The 26547-nt window shown below is 37.9% G+C and overlaps 1 protein-coding gene across 1 annotated transcript in view; it reads left to right on the top strand.

The window, feature by feature from the left end:
* HCN1 (hyperpolarization activated cyclic nucleotide gated potassium channel 1) overlaps positions 1-26547 on the top strand; it is a gene marked incomplete at its 3' end in the record, with an annotated part of 208453 nt that overhangs the window by 10538 nt on the left and 171368 nt on the right. Inside the window, exon 2 of the mRNA XM_082012987.1 lies at positions 15037-15460. Within this exon, the coding sequence (XP_081869113.1) occupies positions 15037-15460 (424 nt within the window). The remainder of the gene's footprint in view (positions 1-15036; positions 15461-26547) is intronic.

Here is a 26547-nt window from a genome sequence, read left to right as displayed (position 1 = left end):
TTTCTATTTCCCATGACTTGGGCAGGCTGGCAGCTTTTTGTTGAGAATTGCCACCTGATGCAATTGAACATGCTGTTACCAGAGACCTAGTAACAATATACTTTGCTGAAATTGTCCCCTCAGCCCGTTTATTGCCACCTTCATGCTCCAGTAACATGCCAGTGTTGCATATATCCATCACATTAAGGATATAATTGTAAGAAATACACTTCTGTAATGCAAAGGGAGTGTGGTATCAAGAGTAAGCACTGCCACATGGTAAGCAATCTAAGAGAGCATTAAAAAAGGGTGAAAATTGGAGATGTCTGAAATCCAATGGCTTATTGCTGAATAGATGTTGCATGTGTGGGACAAGTGAGAGATAAGTAGCGTAATTTAGGTGCCCACATGACCAAAATTGACTTTTAATTGCATGTATTCTATTAGTAAATACCTGAAATACATTTTTTTTTTACTAAATTAAAGGTGTTTTTTGAAATTTGGAGCAGAATATTAAGTGCAGTGATATACTGCTGGGTGTTGAACAGTTGAGTAGGATTTGTACATGTTCTTACTGTGTATTTATTGAAATAGTGAATTTATTATGATGGCTGATCTCTCTGAAACAGAAGAAAAAATCTAAAAGTGATTTCAAGGTTTTTGATGTTGAAAAGAATTAAATCCAGGACCTAACTAACGGTTGTATTATTTCATATGCATATTACTTAGCTAGATGTGAACTAAGTGATGACTGGATGCAATTAAATGTCTTTGGTTTTAGTTTGCTATTTAAAGGTATTAGCTATGAGTTTAAAATTTCTTGCTTCCCATTAAACTTTCCTCTGTTCTTGTTTCCGAAAGGTAGATTTTCCTGTAGTCTGCCTGTATGCTCTGTTGTTCACAGACAGGCTAATTTGCTTTTGTCGAGAGAGGATTCTCATTAAGACAGGTCTGAGGAATACTCCTCCAGTATTGTACAACCTGTCAGTGTTACTCAGCAATTTCCACCACCATTCCCCTAATTCTCAAGGACTGTATGAACATTGCTTGATGCGATCATGGCTGTTTCCATCATTTGGCTGCAGCCAACTTTTACATTCTCCACAAGCTAGACCAAATGTGTCTTTCTGTGGAAGTGGTGGGAAAGCTGCAGTGAACTTCCACTCCCACACTTGCTCCTCACAGAGTGACAGAGTTCAGATTTCCTTTCGTGAAGGAGAGCTAGCTTTATAGCCCAGGAACTCAAGGACCATGAATCTGCATAAAATGGAAGCAGATGTTCCTGCTGGGGCTACTGGCTTGTAATTCCATGAAGTGTCACGGAATAGCGGCTCGCCTCAACATTGAATGTACATACTGATTTTGTGCCATTGGCAAAATGAGCAAATGGAATATGATGGTTTCATGTTTCCAGTACAGACTTTTCCATTTCTGGAACAGCTTTGGAAATGTCAGTTTTACCCAGCGTTCTGCACAGAGTGTGCAAGTCTATAGGATGTTAGATGAAGGTTCGAGATGGCAGTCGGGAGCCTGTCTATCTTTGGATTTCAGAATGAGCTAGGGACCTAGATACTTGTAAGCATCTGGACTCTGTGCCTGAACATCTTTCAGTATTCTAGCCATAAGGAGCCATAAATGGTAAAACTGATTTTAAAAAAAATTCACCCATGGATGCTCTGCATTTGAGAAGTAGTATATCAGAATAATGTGAGTATACTTTGTGTTCCATTTCTGTCATATTATAAATTTTGATTTGCAGTTTACAGTTCAGTATCTTCTCTAAGATTATGATGAAAAGTTCAATTAATCATTTTTTTCTTCAATTTCTTGCTGTTTTCCTCCAATGAATTATTAACATTTATTTCACTGTTCTAATTATTATACATTTTTAGCTTAAACATGTTTGAATAGTTCATAACTCACTGTCCTCCAAAAATGAAACATAAATATTTGGCTAAATTAAATTTTGTCTTTCTGAGGAATATTGGCTTGTGGCTAAAACCTCTTCTGAGATCTCCAAAGTAAAATATTTTCATTTGCTGCAAGCCAGAAACCTATCTATTATATTTCGACAACTTCATTTTGTGTGAATATGGATGGAAGATAAAGATGGACATCTGGTGTTTTATTCACCACGGTAAAGAGAAGCTCTTTTTGGTTTGCTGTATCAAAGCAACAGTCATTTGTCTGTATGGGAGTAAATAGCTTCCTTGGTACTTTTGCTGTTGTTTATAGTTCAGGTCATAGGTCCCTGACCAAAGTTTCTTTGAGTGCTTATTTTAGAGCTACTTATCAGTGTCTATGATTATAGGCAACTTTACTTGCAGGCAAGCACTTTCCCGTCACCCTTAACCTGCACTGTGTGGCTGATCTGGAGATGACATGGGGGGCTGACATGGGGGCTGTGCTGTCATTTAGGAATATGGACTATTTCATTTGAACATCCGAAGATCGGAGAAAGAGAATTTTTATACTAGGAGACTTCAAAGTCAGCTGTGAAAAACAAAACACTATACCAAAATATAAAGTGGAAAAGTAGAGTATTAAATTATTCCCTTTTATATTTTTTTTCTGATAAATATTTATAGGTGAAGCATATAACAAAGCCTGTGGTTAAATTTGAATAAATTTTCAGATATTAATATCTTTATCAATCTTTTATTTTTCAGACTGAAAACTGACATGTTTTTCTGAAGCTTAAAGCTACTTCTTCTCTTTTAAAAAAAAATATATAAAGGCAACTGTAGAGGAAAAAACCTTTATCTAATATACATATTTTGTATAACAACTCTACTTTAGATGGTTTTGCCTCAATGAAGATAGAATAGAATTTTAAATCAATCTATATTTCGGTAACAAATATCTTCCACTGGCTCAACAACCATTTCATATGACTAAATTAAAACAATAATTAACAAATGTATTTCAAGACTGTAAGCTGCCATAATTCAATAAATACTTCCAGCACATAGTTCTTAAATTTAATACGCATTAATTTTAGAAATGGATCTTGACCATCGCTTTCAGTATTGTATACACCTGTGACAAAATGTAATGGAACCTAATTTTTTAATTACAACCAAGCAATGGATATGACCTGCAGTACTGCTGCTGGCAAAGGTGTACTGGAAGGAGAAAAGGCCTCATTGCATGTAAAGTCAGTCCCTTGGGAGTGCTTGATATTGCAGATTATCTCCTGTTTTGCAGATCACAAAAACATTTAATAAATAAGTATACGCAGGTTGCTTTGTAGGGTTCTTTTGGAAGGCATTTGATTGTTGGCCTTTTTAAAAGTAATCAAAGCCATTTCACTGGCGAAAACTTAAGTTTCCTTATATTGAATTCAACAGCAAAAGGGCCGTTCAGCAATCACGTTCCATTTCACTGACCAACGTGCATAAATGTCAGAGGCGGATTACATCCCCAGAAATTTGGGTTTGTGTTTCAGACCTCCACCCTTCACTGATCTGCTCGCAACAGCAGTACGTGAGATTTTGCTCAGACCTGCTTGTGTGGAGCTTGCTGGAGCGTTAGAGGGTAAATAGCATGAAAAGATGATGAGAGGAGCAGAGGTAAAACTAAAAAGATGACGGTTACTTAGGCGAATAACTAGAACATCTTTCAACATCATCTATTCTCTTTCTCATTTGCTTTTCTGGGTTTTCCTTTTTATTTTAAACAAGTGAATATCAGGTCTATCTGATCACTGCTCTGTATAGCTGCCTAATTAGCTGATTTCTTTTGGCAATGCAGGCAGAGTGCTATTCTGTAAAAAGGATGGTAAGACTGGAGCATGCTGTGTGGGATATTTTCTAAGATAAATTGGGATATTTTAAAGAAATGTTAAAATTGCATTGCATCTGTTTAAATACTGTGGAAGGCAAATGGCTACCAGAGAGATCTGGATGCAAGCTGAATAATTAAAAACATGGGGATTTCGAAGTATAGTTGGTGTAAAAAGGAGAAACCTGCAAGAGCTGCATTTTATTTCTGGTCCAGAAGGGTGTTTTAGTGTATGAAATATGAAATTTTGTTTTGAAAGGTAATAGTAAAACTGAATGTTGAACTTCCTAGCTTAGCATTCTCCTTCCTGTCCTCTCATTAGTGCAATGCTCCTAAATTATGTGACCCTGTAAAAGAGGAATCATAATAAATACACATAGGAGAGGTATAAGCAGGCTTGTGGAAGACCACTCCTTTAACTTCTTAAAGTATTTTTTGTTGCGTGCATTGTATTTTCAATTAATTAGTGGCTTATATAAATAAATTGTTATGATGAACTCAATTAATAAAATTAATAAAATTACAATTTCATGATCATGCTAATACAATTTTCAGCATGTATTTTTGAGCATGTAAATTAATATCTCCTGTATCTGTGCAGGAATCAAAACCATTCAGCTCAGATGTTGGAAGTGCAGAGTAATTTCCATCCTCTGCTGGACAGAATTTAAACCTGTACACTTACTTTGCATAGCATTTGGATACCTTCAATACCAATATCACCTCTCAGAGTTCTATTTTGACAGAGCAAAAAAGTGAGAACACCTCTCCGGTCTAGTGGTTGCCTTCCCTGAGAAGAAGGTTTTAGTTCCTGCTCTAGTTTATATTTGTTTAGGGAAAGAGTATGTCAGCAGTGTACCTCGCTTGAGGATACACAGTATGGGTTGGGGGTAGTGAATTTCCGAGACGTGCGAGATCCTGGGCCCAGCTGCCCCCAGACAGAAGAGGAAAGTCAGATGGATTTTCATAGGCATTGGTGACAGCTGTAGGTATTGAGCGGTTTTGCAAAAGAGGGATGCGCATGACATGACCCTAATTACTTAACATGTTACTCTGTTGTGAATTTGATCTTTCTTTTTCCTTTGCTTTTCTGAAAAGTGTCTGAAATATATTTTAATCCTTTTTTGTCAAAGTATAGGTAAAAATTAAGGAAATTATAATTTGGATTTGATTTGAACACCAGTTCCTCAGTTTCTCATGTTACTTTCACAACAAACATGTATTATTAATATATTTTTAAATACATAAATATTTTAATTAGATTTACTTATTTTTTGAAGCAAATGGTTTACTGCAACGTGATATTCGTGGGTTACAATAAAACAACATACTGATTCTTAAAATTTACTTTCACTTATTTTAAAGAGTTGAAATCTCAGTATTTATTTTTATATTCAAAGAAACATAGGCTTTGGAGCCAAAGATCAGCCATAAATAGTTGTAAAAAGGAATAATAATTTAACTTGATATTTTTATGCTATCTCAATTACTTGTCCTTGCATCAGAATCTTGTACATCTGTGTAGATACATGAGGCATATAAATATTGTCATGTATATTTTTCACTCTTGATGTAGGAGTACAAAATCGGCATGTATAATCCATCAACTTGTTTCATACCTACCTATAGTTCTTTTACACTTTTTCACACCTCTGATCTTTCCCTTCATGAATTTAAAGACTACCTCTTTTTTTTTCAGTTTAAACATAGTGATCAGTCTTGCCTTTAATGAACTTTTCAAGAAAAGATACACCCAATTCTGCTAAATGAAAATTCATGTTTGAAGCTGCTTGTCTGTATGTACTATATCTTTGTACAGTTATATGCACAAAGTCATTACCAGAATGAAATAGTTAGTAGTAGGTAGGTCAAATACCAGAAAACTTGGTGTCTTATGTAAATCAAGCTGATGGTCCTACTCTTCATTTTTTTTGTTGGAGGTATTCACCTCAAAAAACTAATTGTCTCAGCTCATTTGGTGCTCACAGGCCAGTCTCTTCACCAAACCCCATGACTGAGGTCTATCAATAGCTACAAAGCAATGTCTTCCCCATCGTCTCTGTCTCTGAAAATAAGTAGAGAAAACGAACTTTTCTCCATCAGTGGACACTTTAAAGATTACACTGATAATTAAAAGATTGAATTGGTTAAAAAAAATCTATTAAAGAAGAATATTAGGTGAAATTGTCTGGCTTTCTTGGTTTTGCAAGGGGGTGTGGGTTCAGTTACCTTCCTTTCCACATGATGCTTTGTTCAGAAGAATTACAGAAGGCTTCTCCAATTTAAGCTTCTGAGTTTTCACTTAGTATGGAGGCATCCTAAATGTCATGTTTCTAAATGGCACTCTTAAAATTACTGTCACTACAAAATTCTTAATTAGTGCAAGTGTTCCAACATGAGATATCAGATTGTTTTGCAGCTGAAATATTTTTAGGTCTCTTTCAAACTTTTTCTCATGCCTGTAAAATGGTAATTTCTAATTTGAGAATGTGGATGCATATTTTACAGTGATCTACCACAGAAATTTCTGACACTTAAAAGAATCAGTATGTGGCCACTTGCAGTTGGTTTAAGTGTTGGTGGTATGAAATGAAAACAGATCACTTGGAGTCCCTACACAAAATGTTGACTGATACTGAGAGGCTATGGTCTAATAGTTTGAACAGGTGGGTAAATCTGAGGAAGATAATGTTACTTGTGCTGTGAAGCAATCTTGATGATCTGAAATATATCTGTTTTGATCAGGGTACAGGTCAGCATGGACAGATTCAACTTGTCCTAGGCAAAAACTCATTTGTGAGTCCAGACCCTTTAGCAGCACTTTTTCCTAGCTGGTAGCTATCTGGACAGGAGCACTAACCTGCTTTTTCACCGAGAAATGGGGCTGAAGAAAAGAGGAACTGTGTAAAGATGGGGGAGTGCAAAAGCAAAGCAGAACTCCACTGACAGTGCTGCACTGTTCTTGACCAAAGTTAAGTGGAAGTAAAGCTTTAATTCTTTCTACTGTAGTTTAATAAGTTTCTCTGGAGGAAAAGCAACTGCAAACATCAGAGGTATTGAAGCACTTGTGGTAGCGGATTATTGGCTAAAACCAGAGAGACTCATTATTAAATATTGCTATATTATAGAAATTTCTCTATGTCCTCTCCTTCCTCCCCTCCCACATGCCACATATGAGGGCAGTATTACTCCTGTACCTTTATTTCTCAGAAACCTGAAATGTAATTTGTTAATGCATGTAAAATAATATAAAAACTCTAGACAGAAGCTATTGCATTCATATCAAGAATTAAAAGTCTTTTGATGAAATGCCCACTGCTTAAATATTAGTTAAATTTACTGAAAATATATATAGGTGTGTATATATATTAGTGTAATGTTAATTACTTAATTTTATAGTCACTTTCCATGGACAATACTGTGATTTTCTTTTCTAATAATCAAGCCTTTGAAGCACTTTAAACCTAGCCAAATCCTGTAACCAAAGCCTTTTGGAAGTAGTAAATTGCTGTTCATTGGCTTCACTGGGCTCTGATCAGGTCCCCCGAGAGCTACATTCATCTAATCATCAGCCTTGTGCATAGAATCACAACCGAGTGACAAATTGGAAAGCTCCACTTCTAAGTGTGTTTAGTTATCAGATAAAACTAATGAAATCTGTTTGAAATTGTGCAAGTTTGTAATTTTTACATACATTCTATGGCTATATAAAAAATAAGGCTCAATATTGCTGAATTTTATTAATCTCTCTTTGAATTCCTTTTCTGCTACCAGGTAGGATGTTGCATCAATATTTATAAAAATAACAGTAGGGCACATAAATTGGATCTCTAAGTATATATGGCTAACCTTGAAGTGAAGGACTTCAGTTTTATTTTGAAATCAAATGAAGGCTTCTGGTGGTCTGAGAACTTAATGATTATTTTTTTAATTGCTTTCAGTCCGAATCAGAACGAAGCCATTAAGCTGGAAGATTCCAAGGTCTAGTGCTGCTCATAATTTGGACAGGGAAACTGAGATTTCAGAACATCAGCCTCTGCCTCATCCCCGACTGATCAGTCTCAGTCAAGCAGAGGAAGCCTTTCTGCTTCTTCAGCAGGTTACCTAGCTAAGTCAGTGAACATTAATTAAGCTTGATATATTTTAAATTAAAAAAGAATAACAAATATTGATGAAATTTTCACCTGAAATAATGTCACAGGCTTCTACTTACTGATATTTCTGCCCCTCAACCTCAGCGCTTGAAGTATAGGAGATGCTGTTTAGTACTCTACTGTAGTGTGTGCTTTATAATCAAAAGAGATGACCCACAAAAGGGACTCTGTTTCAGCCTTGCGAGATTCATTGTTTGTGTTTTCTTAACATAAGCTAAAAGCTGTCAGAGCGGAAATAGAGGAGAATAAAGAATGGAAGTCAATGATTTCAGGAGAATAGTTTATCTTTTTAAAAAAAAACCAAACCAAACCCCAAACCCACCCTTTTGCCTTCCTAAAGCTTAGCAAAATTAAGTACCTTCACATGAGAAAAGTTTTGTCCATATAAAAGGACACCACAACTGCAGAAGTAACCTGTTTGCTAGTGCAAAATGGGCCAGTGTAAAGAAATGGCTCTTCACTAGTCATTTTAATGCATTTGTATTAATGGCATTGCACAAATAAGTTACAGTAAATTTTAAGTTTGGAAATTTTAAAATAAAAAAATTGCTGCTGGGCCAAAGTCACAGAAACACTCCTCAACAGATCTGCAACATTTAAGCAGAATTTGTTCCATGGTGTTGAATACAATACTTCTTGTTAAAATAGAAGGAATTCCACATTTTTCTCAGAAGAAGCATGTTTTCCTCTAGGTGTGTGTATGTGTAAGAGAGAGACAGATGACAGAATAAAAATGGATAGCTGGGCAGAAGGGATATCTTCACCTTCAGGTTGTGAAAAAAAATGGTGCAGATTTTTCAGAAAGTTTTGAAGCACAGACACCTGTGCAGTCATGAAAAGAATCTGGGTCCCCTGAGGACTGCCCACCCATTCGTCCTCTTGTCCTTTCCAACACATCCCACTAATTATCTGCAAATTGCAGATGTTTTCAGGCATATCTAGGTTTGCTCTCTCTTACTAAAAGAAAAATATAGTTGCACAACAAGAGAAAGATGGCGTGTCCTATGAGAATCAAACTCTGACACGGATAATACTAGGTTTAGTATTTGTTACAGTACATTGTAATAAAGTTTTAAATTACTGTTATTTCTACTAAGATTGTTTTGTTCTATATGCGACGTTGATTTCTCTGTTAGGTGAACTGATGATCCATGAAAGCAAAAGAAATAAAGCAGTGTTTGAAGGTGAGATAAAAAAAAGTCAGTGTTCATTTCACTGAGCATCTGCTAGTCAATCAAAATATTTAACTACAGAGAAGGCAAGTTTTCCATGGAAAGCTTGTGAAAATTTTTTACAGTTCTTGATTCTCTGAATGTTGAGAGTGAATCATGTTTCAGATGCATGAGCTTTGGTTTGAAAGATATTTCACAAGCAATTTGAATGAGTATCTTTTTCAAAGACCTTCCACTTTATAAAGTGGCTGATGAGTATTTGTTACTGAATTTCATTAAGTTTTACAGATATGTTTTGCTCTTTTTTATTAAATACTCAGACTTTTATGATCTTTCTGGAAACGCAGAAAACTTAATCATAAGCAAGTCCCTGACTGCTCCGTAGCCTCAAGTCGCAGTACCCAGTGCCTTAGAGATGCTGTTCACTCTGCTGTGTGGTTTGTGAGACCACTGACAACTGCTGGGTCAATCTGGGTGTACTGTAAGGATAATCATATATCGAACTACACAGATTTGAGGACATTGAGACTGCTGTGTTAATGGGTAGCAATCAGGAAATAATAAAGGAAGGAAATCTGAATGACTCTTTACACAGTTGTATATTCAGCAAATTATTCAGCAAATTAACTAACTTAGAGCTGAAATGTCCTTTGTTAAGACTCAGTTTTCTTTGTATTGGATATATAGAACGGAAAATAAAATAACTGTTAAAATTCATAGTGCCTTACATTATTAAGCTTAGTACAAACATTGATTAATACAACGTAGTTCTTTGTCACTGCTTGGGTAGGCACTCATTTTGAACAGACTGTTTCATCCTACCCAGGACAGCCTGTGGCAATAAATAAAGCACCAAATCTTCAGCACCATGTTCCACAGTTGTAAAAACACTGTGTTATTACTGTAAGTTTTGAAATTATAGTAGATAAATTATGAGTGGAAAGATCACTGAAAGAGGGGTACAAATGCAACTGTTTTTGAGAATACTAAAGTAATAATTAGCACGATTTTTTTTTTTATTTCTATATAAAATAATTCTTTAAAATTTAGAAAAAATACGCCCTACAACTGGGGTTTTATACTTTTTTAATAGTTGAAGACTTTTATCACCTAGAGATATTAAACCTCCGAGTCATTTCTGGAGCGTGTTCAAAGTAGGGCAGCGAAGCTGGTGAGGGGTCTGGAGAACAAGTCTTTTGAGGAGCGGCTGAGGGCACTGGTGGTGTTGAGTCTGGAGAAGAGGAGGCTGAGGGGAGACCTTATCGCTCTCTACAACTACCTGAAAGGGGGTTGTGGTGAGGTGGATGTTGGTCTCTTCTCCCAAGTAACTAGCAGTAGAACGAGAGGAAATGGCCTCAGGTTGTGCCAGGGGAGGTTTAGACTGGGTATTAGGAAAACCTTCTTTGCTGAGAGAGTGGTCAAGCATTGGAACAGGCTGCCCAGTCACTGAGATGGAGTCACCATCACTGGAAGTATTAAAAAACTTGTGGACATTGCACTTCAGGACATGGTTTAGTGGGCATGGTGGTGTTGGGTTGGTGGTTGGACTTGATGATCTTAAAGGTCTTTTCCAACCTTAATGATTCTGTGATTCTATGATTTAGAAGCAAAAAGTTTCAGGAATAGTTCAGTGCAATGCAGCGCTGACCTCTGTACCTTCAGTTAATGGTAACTAGTAGTAGCTGTACTGAGTTAGCTTCAGAGGAGCAGAAAGCTCTACAGCTGTTTGCTATGGGGCTAAGGTCAGTTCTTTCTTCACATGAGCTCGGAAAGATCTCATTATGCCCAAGTTTTATTTTTTTCCCTCATTCGCAAAAATTTTGTGTCATAGGCCTATGACTTCCTTGGTTTTTGTTAACATTTTATAATAGCGTATATAAATCTGGAACTTTGAGATCGTAAGTTTTAAATTTATAACCATCCTCACTGGGAGGGGACTAGCAAAAGTAAATAAATAAATAATGCTAAAAATAGTTTGAAACAAAGGGCTACCTCTGTGTCTCAATAGCAGCCCCTTGCACCATCTCATGAAGCTTTTCGGCTTGCTCTTGGTTACTTGAATAGTAGGATGTTCTGAACCAGTAGGTAAGGAACGCATTGTATTACTTTCTCTGCACAGGTCACAGAAGGGCAATACAGGGAGTTGCATCTAGTTTTTCTCACCTGAAAGAAAAATATTGTATTACATGGCCAACAGATGGCATTTGGAAGCATTTTCATAAAAGAGAATGTCTGATTCATTTCTAAACGAAAAATAAATCATAATATAATATAAATTCTTCTTAGTAAATAATCAGCTTATACTATGTTGTAGTCTAAAATCAAAACACAAAACTGGTACAATCTCATAGTCCTTAGCTTTCAATCTTATTCTATTATTGTCTGAAGCCCTAACACTACCACTTTTGCTGACATTCAACATCAAGAACTCCAGTGAGTTTTGCATAATCACAGTACGTAATGATCCTTTAAACCGTGGATTACTGAAAGATAAAAACACCTGGTTCTGTATTATATTTTATGTTGGCTGGGTGGCTGGTGGTTGTGCAGCTTTGATTAGCCTTTGTTGCATAACTGCTCCCTGTGCTGGTGAAATGTAAAGGTCAATCTGAAATCAAGCAATGCTTTGCTGAGGAGTGAGCCACAGATACAAGTACACCCCTTGTTATTATTTCCGAGTTGTTTTCCACTAATTTTCAGGATTCCTTGGAGGCGTTTATTCTCCGAGAAGAGTTTTGTGAAATATTTTGTTTGATAGCATTGTAAAAGTGTTTCTGGTCACTGTACTTGCAGACCATAGTAGCAGTGATACATGAATTTAGTGGTTCCTTCTGTATGGTAATTCTAGATTATTGAAAATAAATGTAGCCCAGCAAGAAGCCCATTACATGAATCTAAAAAAGATAAGAGAAATCAGGAAGTTTTTGCCTGATATTGTACAGATATCGTGACAGTGGGATCGGGTGCACCCTCAGCAAGTTGGCAGACAACATCAAGCTGAGTGGTGCAGTTGACACATCTGAGGGAGGAGATGCCATCCAGAGGGGCCTGGACAAGCTTGAGGAATGGGCCTGTGTGAACCTCATGAGGTTCAACAAGTCCAAGTGCAGGGTCCTGCACCTGGGTTGGAGCAACCCTGGGTATCAGTACAAGCAGGAGGGTTGAAGGGATTGAGAGCAGCCCTGCCCAGAAGGACTTGGGGGTACTGGTGGATGAAAAGCTGGACATGAGCTGGCAATGGGCGCTCGCAGCCCAGAAGGCCAACTGTATCCTGGGCTGCATCCAAAGCAGTGTGTCCAGCAGGTCGAGGGAGGTGATTCTGCCCCTCTATTCCACTCTGGTGAGACCACACCTGGAATCCTGCATCCAGCTCTGGAGCCCTCAGCACAGGAAAGACATGGACCTGTTGGAGCGGGTCCAGAGGAAGCCACAAAAATGATCAGCGGGACGAAACACCTCTCCTGTGAGGACAGTCTGAGAGAGTTGGGGTTGTTGATCCTGGAGAAGAGAAGGCTTTGGGGACACCTTGCAACCTTCCAGTAGTTAAAAGGGGCTTATGAGAAAGATGAGGACAGACTTGTTAGCGAGGCCTGTTGTGATAGGACAAGGGGTAATGGTTTTAAACTAAGAGGGTAGATTCAGAGCAGATCTAAGCAAGAAGTTTTTCACACTGAGGATGTTGAAACACTGGCACAGGTTTCCCAGAGAGGTGGTAGATGCCCCATCCCTGAAAACATTTAAGGTCAGGTTGGACGGGGCTCTGAGCAACCTGATCTAGTTGAAGATGTCCCTGGTCCTTGCAGGGGTGTTGGACTATATGACCTTTAAAGGTTCCTTCCAACCAAAACTGTTCTATGATTCTATGAATTTATAAACCTGGATCATTTGGTGACTACAAGAAGCAATCTCTGAAATGTAATGTAATCCATATGCTTTTGCGCAAGTCTAGCAAAAACTAAACTTGTGATTCTGAGATGTTTTTTGGCCAGTTAAACTACTATTATTGTTGATTGCCATGAACCTTTACCAAGATGAAGATATTTGTTGCATGCCAGGAGGCTCGTACTGGTATAATGGAAGTGTCCTGAAAGTCAGTGCTGGAGTGGTGTGCTGGTGCCATGTCCATCACATGTCCACCATGTGGGGCCCCACTGTGACAGAGGGCTGGAGCTGGGAGATAGTTGTGGAACCATTGCTGCCTCTAGTCTTATCTAGACTCATTAGTCTAATGAGTCCATGTGGAACTGGTTTCCGTGCCTCTCGTGATCACATTTAGTTGAACAGATCATGTTCTCAAGCAGAACAAGAGGTCATGTGTTGGCTGAAGGCTTTCTCAAGTTCAGTTTCAGTTCTTTTATTGAACAAGAATAACTTTGATAATTTACCATTTAGGAGTTATTATAATTTTCTTAAAATCTGCTGGTTATATACTACCATCTTTGGAAATCTTGCATCAGTATAGATGTATATTCTATGTATCGGGTGGTTTTACTCACTGTTTCTATAGTGTATACTAAAGTTATGAGTCTGGCTCTCTACCATCTGTATCAAGCACTGTTAGCAGCATTCTAACAGTGTTAGAGGGGAGCCTTCAGATACTTCTGGAGCAAAATGGTGAAATGCAGTACTCCTTTTATACCATGCAAGTTGCAGCTATTATTGTCCAGACTTCTTAGCTAGCTCTGAAAGAAGATAAGAGTATGAGGTTATAAAAATGCATGGAAGTTCAATTCAGGTTTTAAAAGTGGATGAAGGTTTCGATGTTATCTAATTTTTGTTTCTATTTTTGGCTTCAGTGCTTTTTTTCTCTTCCTGTGATTTTATTCCAGCACTGTAGTGCTATGAGTATATTTGGAAAGAGCTACTTGCATTTAATATGTTCTCTGTTACATATTTCGGTTTCCATTTGGATTGAAGCCTTAAAAAAATACTGCATTGCTAAAGCACTTCTGATTGGCACCAGACATCAGTTTTAGTTACATAAACCCACTAACAGGGTTTGACAGGAGTCTGGGTAAGTCTACTGAGTACCACACATGCACACCTTTCATGGAGTGATAAGCCATAGTGTCACAGAATCATTAAGGTTGGAAAAGACCTTTAAGATCATCAAGTCCAACCACCAACCCAACACCACCATGCCCACTAAACCATGTCCTAAAGTGCCATGTCTACATGTTTTTTTAATACTTCCAGTGATGGTGACTCCACCAGCTCCCTGGGCAGCCTGTTCCAATGCTTGACCACTCTGTCCGTAAAGAAATTTTTCCTAATATCTAAACTAAGCCTTCCCTGGCGCAACTTGAGGCCATTTCCTCTCGTTCTACTGCTACTTACTTGGGAGAAGAGACCAACATCCACGTCACCACAACCCCCTTTCAGGTAGTTGTAGAGAGCGATGAGGTCTCCCCTCAGCCTCCTCTTCTCCAGACTGAACAACCCCAGTTCCCTCAGCCGCTCCTCAAAAGACTTGTTCTCCAGCCCCCTCACCAGCTTCGTTGCCCTTCTCTGGACATGCTCCAGCACCTCAATGTCTTTCTTGTAGTGAGGGGCCCAAAACTGAACACGGGATTCAAGGTGCGGCCTCACCAGTGCCGAGTACAGGGGCACAATCACTTCCCTGCTCCTGCTGGCCACACTATTTCTGATACAGGCCAGGATGCTGCTGGCCTTCTTGGCCACCTCGGCACACTGCTGGCTCATGTTCAGTACTGTCTTTATCCTAGGTGTGTGTTCTTGAGGAGGAAGGCACATAATGAAATGTATTAATCACTTTGTCTTTTTTACTGACTGTGAATATATTGAACGAGTTAAAACAATAGGATTTTTCTTAACGTTAACAAAATCTTTGAGCGTCTTGAGGTGAAGTTGGCGGCATGATAAAGAGCATTTTTCTAAGTGTCTTTTACCACAGTACATCAACTATTCTGTTTCTTCCTTTTTTTTAGGTTTTACTGGGACTTAATCATGCTCATAATGATGGTTGGAAACCTTGTCATTATACCAGTTGGAATCACATTCTTCACAGAACAAACAACCACCCCATGGATTATTTTCAATGTGGCATCAGACACTGTTTTTCTATTGGACTTGATCATGAATTTTAGAACTGGGACTGTAAATGAAGACAGCTCTGAAATAATACTGGACCCTAAAATCATTAAGATGAATTACTTAAAAAGCTGGTTTGTGGTTGACTTCATCTCATCAATACCGGTGGATTATATCTTTCTCATTGTAGAAAAAGGAATGGATTCAGAGGTTTACAAGACGGCAAGAGCACTTCGTATTGTGAGATTTACAAAAATCCTCAGCCTGTTACGTTTATTACGCCTTTCAAGACTGATTAGATACATACACCAGTGGGAAGAGGTAAGATTTATACAGTTATAACATCATTCACTAAGATCTATTACTACAAAAAACTAGTCAGATCTCTCTGAAGAGCTACACAAGAACCAGAATGGAATAAAGAGTTTTTACTCACCAATTAGTGTAATTACATATAGGTGCTAGTAGAAAAGCCTTTTTGGAAAAAAACCCACCAGAGTAAGCATTTTTCCTCTGGTAACAACAGAAACCAAAAATATGTTTGAGACCATCATCACAATAAGCATGGATGTGTCCTATTCAGAATATTAGAAATTTTAGCCACCACCTAAATGCATTTGAGTTTGGTCACTAGCACTGAAACTCATGAAGTTAATATTCTTGTAATCACAGAGAACTTAAAATACTTGTTCATATTTTTCTATTTTAGGAGAAATTGAAACCGTATATAATTGAGTAGCTTTCCTAGAATGCTCATTGTTTGAAGGCTTTATGTAGGCTGAATATATCAAATACTGACCTTTATAAAAAATGGGTAGTTCAAATCTTGAGTCACTGCCTTCTAAACTGTCAACTCCACTATTTCCAAACGTGACCTTATTCTGCCTGCCAATTTGGCATGGTGACATTTCCAGGAAATTATGGCATTCCCTAATTTGGCATGCTCATGACTAGGAAATGTTTAATGCTTTGGCACATACCGCCATGATTCAGTCATTTCATTTCTTGCCTATCATAATAGTTTTTAAAAGAAAGTGCTAAAAACACTGGAAAAATAACTGCTGTTTTCTAAACCTTGCTTGCGGCAAGTATAATGAGAACTATTTTGTAAAGTAATTTCATGGAAGCACTATTAAAATAGTTTTGCATATATTTATTTACCTACTTTGATAAAGATTTATATAATTAAATCAATATTGAAAGATGTTTTGGTACCATTTCTGGTGCTTTTTCTGCTGGCTATCTCCAGTACTATATTAACTTTTTGGTTTAACAGAAACCTAAATGTGAAGTCATCTCACAAATAAAGTCAGATTATATTTAAAAATGGTATGATGCTCGATGATACTAAGCATCAAAAGTCTAATAAATTTATAGTTTTTTTCTCAAAAAGCTCCTGAAATAGGTCATTATTTTTTATTACTGTATTTTGTAAATTCTACTTCTTTTGGTCTCCCTGTAATGCAATGTAGCTATGTTTTTGACACAGAAATAGAGCACTGCATCTTTGTACTCAATTTAACTAAGGCAAATGATTAAGCATATTTTGCAGTTCTACCATAAAGCTGTGCTTTTGTCTTCTTGGTACTTTATAGAGAGACAACTTTCTGAAACGTGTTCAATGACATTATCTTCTAGCAGCTTGAGTTGATAGCTTGCCACTATAAAACCCTACTGAGCAGAGAAATTAATATAATTTTTTTCCTCTCTCCATCTGTTGTCAAAGAGAACGCGGATGTTATAAGTAAAAAACAGTTGAATTGTCCACTAAGTGGGACTAGAAGTGACCAGAAGATGTGGTCTAAACCAGCAGTAGCTGGTGTTGGGTCCATTTAATCTTTAGGTAATGGCTGCTTGATTGCAATTTTACCTTTGGTTCCACTAGTAAAACTAGTTATTGATTGTATGATACTTTATTTGACGAGTATTGACAAATAAGTAAAGTCTGTCTTTTGGTGTTTGATAACACACTTATAGTGCTCCCTGGATATTCTGAGGAAGGTGAAAAAGGGTCTGAAGGTTTTTTTTTGGGGGGGGGGCGTTGAGTTTGTGATAAAGCAGCAAGATCATTGGCTGCTTTTGAGAAAGATTTCTGGTGATTGTGAGAACATCCGGGAACAGTGATAAATATGTAAACTGAATCAGCTTCTGATAAATCCCAAACTAAAATGTGTCCAAGGTGTTCGTTTTTTTTTTTTTGTTTAGCATTTTACAGATACCAGAAATGAAGGTGGTCATGGATTTTCATATTTGGCGTTTGTTATCACAGTAGCTGATTATTACTTGGGATGTAGCCTGTGAAATTGTTCTGCACGGTGATCCATTACCACTTTGGAGAAAATGTGTGTTATAGCATTGTAATGTTTTAAAACAAAAAAACTGGGTAGGGATGAACTTTGGTGAATTAGGAAACAATAGTTGGGTGATCCCGTAGGGGTAGTCAGTGAGACCTTTGCTGCTGATATTAGTCTTTTCTGTATTATGTGTGTTTGCACATGTACAACAGGGAACAACTGTCAACTAACTGCCTGTTAACCAGGCAGAACTGAAGCCTGGTTTGTGTGTGGTTAAAAGGATTTAATAGTTTTTACATATGGGCTGATAAGTTGTTTTTAAATGTGGTGTGGATAAATCTGAAATACTATGTATTTGGGTCAAGAATAATGAGCACTATGTTAAAAATATTGAGAGGACAGCCAGAAGATTCATTCTTCATAACTTGCCAAGATGACTTCATGGAAAACCACTTGATGAACAAACCAGGTTGTATAATAAGGCTGTTATCCCATTGAGGTATTTATACGTCCTCCAACAGAAAAGAAAGGTTGAAATTGTTTGAGTTTTTCCTTTTTTTTAGTATCACATACCTGGAATTTAGCTGATCAGTAACTTGATCTTTAGGATGAATAGGCAAAAATTTAAAAGATTTCTTTATGATATTGGTGAAACACGGTTCCTTTTCTTTATTTATTTCCACATAGTTTAAATAAATTACATCAAGATCAAACTGCTAACAGCCACATAAAATAATATTGAGGCAAATAATGTATGCATTGCAGAAGCTTTCTTATCTTTCTCCTTAAGTCTTGTGAGGGAATAGAGCTATAGCCTGTGTTGCAATATATATGAAATCTGATAGATATATTCATACCAGTCTGATATAAATAGCTTATCTAAATGAATGACTCGGTGGAAATGGGAATAAACACTTTAACAAAAGGACATCAGATATGTTGGCAACAGTTAATTTTCTGAATTGGGAAATTCACACTGTCCCAAAACTGCTTTTTAGCTGTAATAACTAATATTCCAGTCCTTTACAACTCAGATGTTGACAAATAGATCATATACTTACTTAAACAAAATTATATACTATAACATACAATAGAAAAATTGTTATTTACACTGCTGATTGCAGAAATTACACTTTTGCAGTAATTTCTGACAGTGGGTTTGTTTTGGATTTTTTTTTTTGCATATGTTCCTAAAAATACCCAAAAGGATGTACTAGACCTAGTTCTTAATTACTTTAACTTATTTTATGAGACTAAGCTGCTGATCCCTGAACACTTTACATAGGTTTGCATGCAACTAGTAAGTTATCCTTAGTTAAATATGCTCACAGATAACTGAACAATAATAATAAAAAAAACCCAATTAGGAATAAATACATTGTTACATGCCAAATGATATGCCACTTTGCTTTACATTTGTCTATGATATAAATTTACTGATTCTTTCAAATAACAATATTTTCCAAAAGCTTGTTAAAAACCAGACTTTAGCAGCTTTGCTTACAGCTATTCTAGTCACAGGACAAGACCTACTAGATGTATGAGTAAATAGAAGTGGTACTTCTAAAACTGTACCCTAAGTCTTTCCTGTTCTGAGATGTCTATGTAGAATCAGAACCAGTTTTAAAGTGGCTGAATGCTTATTGCAAGATGTGCAATAAAGGTTATGTTTTACACAAAATAATCTAGGAAAATATGTGATAATTGTAGATTGCAGACATGTCTTCTTTTGGTTTGACTTGTACTGAAATATGGCTTTCGGTTTCCCAAACCTTTTCAAGGTTCGTGAACCTACATAAGTGTTGATATCCATTCTAGCTGTTGCTAAAGCTCAAGTGTTTCATGAAACATATTTGTGAGTGTATCACACAGATGTGTCTTATTCTACTTTTTACTGGTTTACTTCTAATAATCACAGTAATGCTGATCCAGAAAAGCTCATAAACACAAGCTTTCTTGAATGCTAAGTCTTACTAAAGTGCTTAAAAATTAAGTGTGTAAGAGCTTTGCCAAATCAGGTTCTGCATTGACAATTTCAGCTTGTTGCTTCCATGCTACCAACCCCAATTATCACAGATCACCACTAGGTGTCCTCTCCTTGTTGTCCTACTTGTTGCCAACAGTACAAAAATACGTATTATGTGTACATGATGTTAAGTCATTACTGTTGCCTAAATAAAAATATTGTAAAAGAACACTTGTGTTTTCCTGACAACAGAGGACAACTCTTACTTCAGTAGCCTGCTGTTTCTGTGGTAGGTATACAGATGACTTTTGTCCCATATAGAAAATGAAACCACTTCTTATTTCCCCTGCAGCTGGATGAGAAGTCAAGATTTTTTGTTTCTCCTTTTGGTCACTGACTGGGGAATTGTGTGGGAAGGGAGAGGTCATGAGTTAGGTGTGTACTTGGTAATGTTGGGTGAAAACACATATCTTTATTGATTGGATTATTAATTTTATTTTAACAGGACTGTGTCTACAAGATGTGGAGTTTACCTGTCAATGATGGTATTAAGCAGTTTAACCTTTTTAATTAATGGTCCCATGGAAGTAGAAGGTGACATAATATTTTTTTCTTGCTTTTCATTCAGCTTTAATTTCTGTCTTCTGAGGGGATAGTTTAAAATATAATTTCTAGGCCCTATAAAGTTGTACCGATCTGTGAAATACTGAAAATACACATACCAGTACGGATTTCAGTGGCATTTTAAAAACAAATTAGCTTAAAGCAGGACACACTTTTTTATTGCCTATTACAGATACATCAATCAAATATGAGTTGTCTAGCTTATAGGGAGTGAGAAAAGGAAATTTGTTAAATAACTCTGGGGGGAAGAAGACATAGGAGGGCCCACCTTCTCTTACTGGCATAAAGTCTGTGAATTCGCAGCAAAGCCTCTGTATTTGTGTCTGCCTTCCTACCATTAAGAAGACTAAGGTAGGAGAAAATCCCTATTTCCTGCCAATTTCTACAGGAATGAAACAGAAAAAAGTTTTGCATTCTTTTGGAAAGTCGTGCTTGGAAAATGGCTCATATATCTAAATTATTGAATTTGTGTCCTCCCACATAAAGTCTATGGCTGGGAGCAGGTTGTGTCAATCAATGAGAAATATCAAAACGTGAGTTGTTTGGCACTTTTTTTTTTGTTTATTTTCCTAAGAAATGTTCTCTATCAGGACTAAGTTAATATGCAAACAGTTATTCATGTTGTTGTTTAGTGTGAAGATGCTTGCCTATATAGGTCTTACACAGCTGCCTTCCATTTTGTGCTGGGCTGTATCTCTGACACCTGCGAGGTTTGCCTGGGGCTTCCGCCTTCTTCTGCTGTTGATGAAGATGAAGCTGTTGTCATGTGTGCTTGACATGTGCTGACCAGCTCCACCTCTTGTGTAATCTAGAGGGAAAAAAACCCCATGCTGTTTGCTTGCAGTTTGAATTACAAAATCTAAGAGTGCTCCTTGCTCAGCATAGCTGGGTAAAGAACCCTGACTACTAGCCCTTTTCTTTCTTCACTTAAAATTAGAGAGCATAAAGCAGTTTCTTTGATACTGTTGAGGCTGTTGATGCTATGTCTTGGTAGCGTAGTTCTAGTTTACTAAATATAATTTGCTTATATGAGTAGAACTGAAGTGATAGAAAAGATAAGTAAATAAAACCTGATTCCAAAATAAAGCATTTATATAGTATGAAAGAACATGCAAGTTGAAACAATTTTATATGAAAAAAATCAGTCTCATATATATAGATATGCAAGATTCAGTGCCATCAAATAATAATACTTCTTCTCTGTCATGCAACTTACAAGTCTATTGTCTGTGTTTTGCTAAACGGAGCACCTGATACAGTCTTTGCTGAATGGATAGTGTTCCAAATGGGAAATTACAATGGATCTCATTTCATGTAAACATTTTTGTTTACATGGAACTATCCATAGTTTAACATCGGGTAGGTAAACTAAATTGTGTTAGGTTATGCCAGTGCTTTTTCATTTATTTGAGACAAGTAAGTATCATTGCAGCTAAAGCATACATCCATGAAATATCACTGATGTAGATGATGGAGCATACTCCATCATCTCAAGTTTTTATTTTTCACTCTTTTAAATTCTGTACAATAGGTGGGACATACACATAACAGAGAGAGACAATTAGAAGGCATTATGATCCATGATCTCCTAATAATAGAATACTAACTGCCAAAAAAGAGCAGCACATTTGTAGAGCACGCAGTTACTGAAATGCAAGCAAGACATAGTATATTCTGGTTTTTAATTTCCTACTTTATGGTCTTCACATAATCACTTTCATGGAAAGAATAATCCATCCCCCTACAGACTAAACAGGAAGTGTAACGAGTGTAAAGTTTCTCGCTTCATCTTTTTACTCCCTCTTAAAGACTGTGCAAACTGGGCTGCCTTTCTTGCGTGCCTAAGCCAAGAGAGTAATTGTGTGGCAGTGATGTTTTCCCTGGGAGGTGAACCATGAGGAACACAGCCTGAGATAAATTTTCTTGTACTCAAATATTGGAGGATAATGTTTTCTTCTTTATATGAGTTTTGTCTGCTTCTATGGTGATGGGCCTGTTGCTGGGAGTCTTGGCTGCAGACCCAAGAAGGTGGGTCTGCATTTCTAGGTGATGATAGCCACTCGGTTTTGAAAATGATCAGAACTGCGTCACCCTGTCTTTGACGCTGTTGTGTAACACAGCTTTTTTACAAAAATATTTTGAAGTCTAATTTGTTGTTCATTATTTTTTAAGCCATTCTGGAGATAATTCCTTGTTTTGCGCTTGCTAGAGCTTGCACACATTACTCCTGGCTGCAGATTTGGAAAAAAAGCCTCTTGTTCTTCCGTCCTAAGCTTTTAACACCAACAGAAAGCTTGCTTTGCTTTCACAGAGTAATGGCCTGATGGATACACCCCACATCAGGCAAAGGGGAAAGTCGGGGACGTTTAGTCCTCTTGAAGGACTGAGCTGCTGGCCACTCGCCATATTGTCCTGCTCCTTCCCTGGAGCTGAAGAGCTGTCAAAGAAGGTGATGACGGCCAAAGAGCTGTTTGGGCAGTTCCTGGTCTGGCTCATGGTTCACCGTTTGGGCGCTATGATAGTGAGTGAGGGCACATGTTACGAGCTGTCTTTGGTTCCTGCAGTGAGGAGACAGAAAGGGAACATGTGAATTGGATTTTTCTTTTTTTTACGATGTATTTTATCAAGAATGACAATTTTAGCGTGTGTTCTTTGCAGGGTAAGCACAATCCATTCAGCTATCTCTGCATTTTCAGTTTTGTATTAATAGTCACCAGTTCAGAATGACTGTTTACATTTCTAAATTACTCAGCAACAGTAATTTAACTTAAAGATATTCCCAGCTTGTCACTAATGCTTTGTAAGATCCTTCCTCTCTGTGTTTGTTTGCACAATACCAATAGATCTTTGCATGTAAAGAAGCCAGTTGAATAAATACCTTAGATTCGTGCACAGATTTTAATTTATCTTGGTATTCTCTTTACGTAGGTGCTAGGGCAAGTCATCTTTAGACATTGTTAGGGATATGTTATGGCCATTTTATGCTGTCTTAAATAGAGTAACTTTTAAAATAAATTTTTAGAAGACAAATCTGAAGCTATGTTGCTAGTCTACATGGTAAAATATGCTCAGTTATCAGTTGAAATGTGAGACTTACAATCCACTGTAATAATATTTAATACATCATTTATTTATTAAAGGAAGCAACAAGATGTCCTTACAGGGTGTTATTACTAATTGAAAGCTGAGGAACAAGTTATACAGGAAAAATAAATCAGAAAAGTATACAGGCAGGAGCTGGGTATGAACAATTTTAACCTCTTCCTAACATTTGGCTACAAGGGGCATTTCATTTTTAAATTAAATAATCATGTATTCAAGTGTGGAAAAATAATTCATTAGATTCCAAGTTGATATAATTCTCTGCTCTACTTTAGGGAGAAAGGTGTCAGTTACTGTGAACAGGCATTTAAATTAAAAAAACCCAAAGCCCACCACTGTATTCTTGCATTCTCTTATGTGGAGAACAGTTTGCCCATGAATTTTGTGGGAGAGCATTGCCTCAGTTATCTCACAAAGGTCTCACAGGTAGAAAAGAGAGGTATCTGGAGAACTTGTGCTGGGCTGTGCTGAGTAGACCATCCATGCACTGTTGCCTTTTTTTATTCTCCCTGTCTGTCATGTTCCTTGGCTCGTCTGGGCATTCTATTGAGTAAGACCAGAACTGAAGTGGACAGAATTCACTGTATGTCAATGGGTTGAGGATCATGTTCTGATTTTGATCAATTTGACTACCCTCTAATACAATAAAATACCTGGGACACTACTTGTTTGAGTAGGTTTCTGTTGTTATGGCTCTGATGGAAGACAATGGAATAGTGGTTTAATTGTTAATTAGGAACAAGGTTCTGCTTTATAAGGATAAAATGGTCTGAATTAACTACATAGAGTGTAAGAAGAAATTGTTTAAAGCTATTTAGAGAGGGCTGAGGGACTGAGATGGTGTAGAAATGGCTTTTCCAGTTGCAAGTTCTATTTAATGAGTTATTTTTAACCTGAATCTCATGGAGTTTATTCCAAATAACTGTGACATTATCCCACATGCGTAATGTATGATTTAAATATAGTTGTGACCTGAAAAGAACAGGAAAATAACCTAATTCAGAGAATGTCAGAGCTATGCTCTTTGCTTCCAAGCAGAAATGAAGGCTGTGATTGAACTGTTAGGCTTTCCTCACCATACTGCGCTGGTAACATGCTCTTTCTCACCATTTTCATATTTCTTAACCCAGATACATGCTTTCCCATGTGTCTAGGCTCATAGTGTTTTCCTCTTTGTTACTTATTGTTATCTTAAAATAACTCTTTTTTTTTCATCCTCTCTGCCTTCAGAACCAATAGCAACAAGTTTAACTATACATCTGCTTACCTGGGTATAGTGCCTTGTAATTGCACTGCCTTTCTTTCCACCAAGTGTTACGACTTGTTATTGGTCTGGCAGGAACTGCTGCCATGCGGTGTGCTCGGTGTCATTTCAACCTTGGTGTTGTGTGACAAAATACGCAACGCTGGAGATCCTGCTTTGTGTCCAAGTGGGTGTTCCTAGGTGAACAGCTGTGACAGCAGAGCCCTGTATAGCATGTGTATATTCTCCCTGTATATGCATGGGAGAAACCATCTGTAAAAAGCTGAAAGTGGCCGAATGGCTGATTATGATATAGCTACTGTAATCTTTCCTAATGCAATGGGCCTTGTACAGTTGGGCTGCCTGTAGAAGAGAGGGAAGATGTGAGTGTCAAAAAAAAAAAAAAGGTGAGAAAATAATGGTAATTCAGACAACTCACAGAATCACACAGGACCACAGAATCATTCAGGTTGGAAAAGACCTTTAAGATCTTTAAGATCATCGAGTCCAACCATCAACCCAACAGCACCATGCCCACTAAACCATATCCTGAAGTGTCACGTCCACACGTTTTGTGAACACTTCCAGACATGGTGACTCCACCACCTCCCTGAGCAGCCTGTTCCAATGCCTGACCACTCTCTCAGCAAAGAAATTGTTCCTAATATCCAATCTAAACCTCCCGTGGTGCAACTTGAGGCCATTTCCGCTTGTCCTATCGCTGGTTACCTGGGAGAAGAGACCAACACCCTCGTCGCCACAACTCCCTTTCAGGTAGTTGTAGAGAGCGATAAGGTCTCCCCTCAGCCTCCTCTTCTCCAGACTAAACAACCCCAGTTCCCTCAGCCGCTCCTCATAAGACTTGTGCTCCAGACCCCTCACCAGTTTCGTTGCCCTTCTCTGGACATGCTCCAGCACCTCAATGTCTTTCTTGTAGTGAGGGGCCCAAAACCGAACACAGGATTCAAGGTGCGGCCTCACCAGTGCCGAGTACAGGGACACAATCACTTCCCTACTCCTGCTGGCCACACTGTTTCTGATACAGGCCAGGACGCTGTTGGCCTTCTTGGCCACCTGGGCACACTGCTGGCTCATGTTCAGCCGGCTGTCAACCAGCACCCCCAGGTCCCTTTCCGCTGGGCAGCTCTCCAGCCACTCCTCCCCAAGCCTGTAGCGTTTCATGGGGTTGTTGTGCCCCAAGTGCAGGACCCTGCACTTGGCCGTGTTAAACCTCATACAGTTGGCCTCGGCCCATCGATCCAGCCTGTTCAGATCCCTCTGCAGAGCCCTCCTACCCTCCAGCAGATCAACACTCCCACCCAATTGGTGTCATCTGCAAAGTTACTGAGGGAGCACTCGATTCCCTCATCCAGATCATCAATGAAGATATTAAACAAGACTGGCCCAAACCTGAGCTCTGGGGGACACCACTTGTGACCAGCCACCAGCTGGATTTTACTCCATGCTCCACAACTCTCTGGGCTCAGACATCCAGCCAGTTCTTTACCCAGCAAAGAGTACACTTGTCTAAGCCACGAGCCGCCGGTTTCTCCAGGAGAATGCTGTGGGAGACGCTGTCAAAGGCTTTACTAAAGTCCAGGTAGACAACGTCCACAGCCTTTCCCTCATCCACTAGGTGGGTCAACAAATGTGCATGTACATATTTATATGAATATGTCTCCAAGTGTGAAGATTTCTAACAACATCTTTGTTCCTCTAAATAGGAACCGAAGAAAATGGTCCTATATATAGTTTTAATCTCTCCAGAGTAATTGTCTATGCATCATAATTTACCTTAGTTTGCCTTAAGTGACTGGCAATATTCAAAGGCTAATGACAAACAATCATTTATCTCCCCTAAAAACTGAAAGTTTCACTGCTGAGTTAATGGTTCTGTTCATACTTTTAAGATAGTGGCATACAAGATTTATGGCCAAAACCTGAACCTGGAGAGAGAATATTGCTGTGCATAATTTAAAATGAATCTGTTTTTAAGAATACCTTCCTGTGGGATTTCGAAAGCACAGTATTGAAGAAGGTGTAGTGGTTCTCTTAAGGATGATCAATTCTTCCCTCAGCCAAAGGCATTGATTATATCTTCATCTGTCTCAAAAATGAGTGGGCATCCCACATGAGAGTTGATTTCTAGCTGGGGAAATTTAATGTCAGATATGTTTTA

Source organism: Phaethon aethereus, assembly GCF_964289735.1.
Source record: "Phaethon aethereus genome assembly, chromosome: Z".
Classification (NCBI taxonomy): Eukaryota; Metazoa; Chordata; class Aves; order Phaethontiformes; family Phaethontidae; genus Phaethon; species Phaethon aethereus.
Note: the sequence above shows the minus strand (reverse complement) of the source record. Positions and strands in the feature narration are given on the sequence as shown.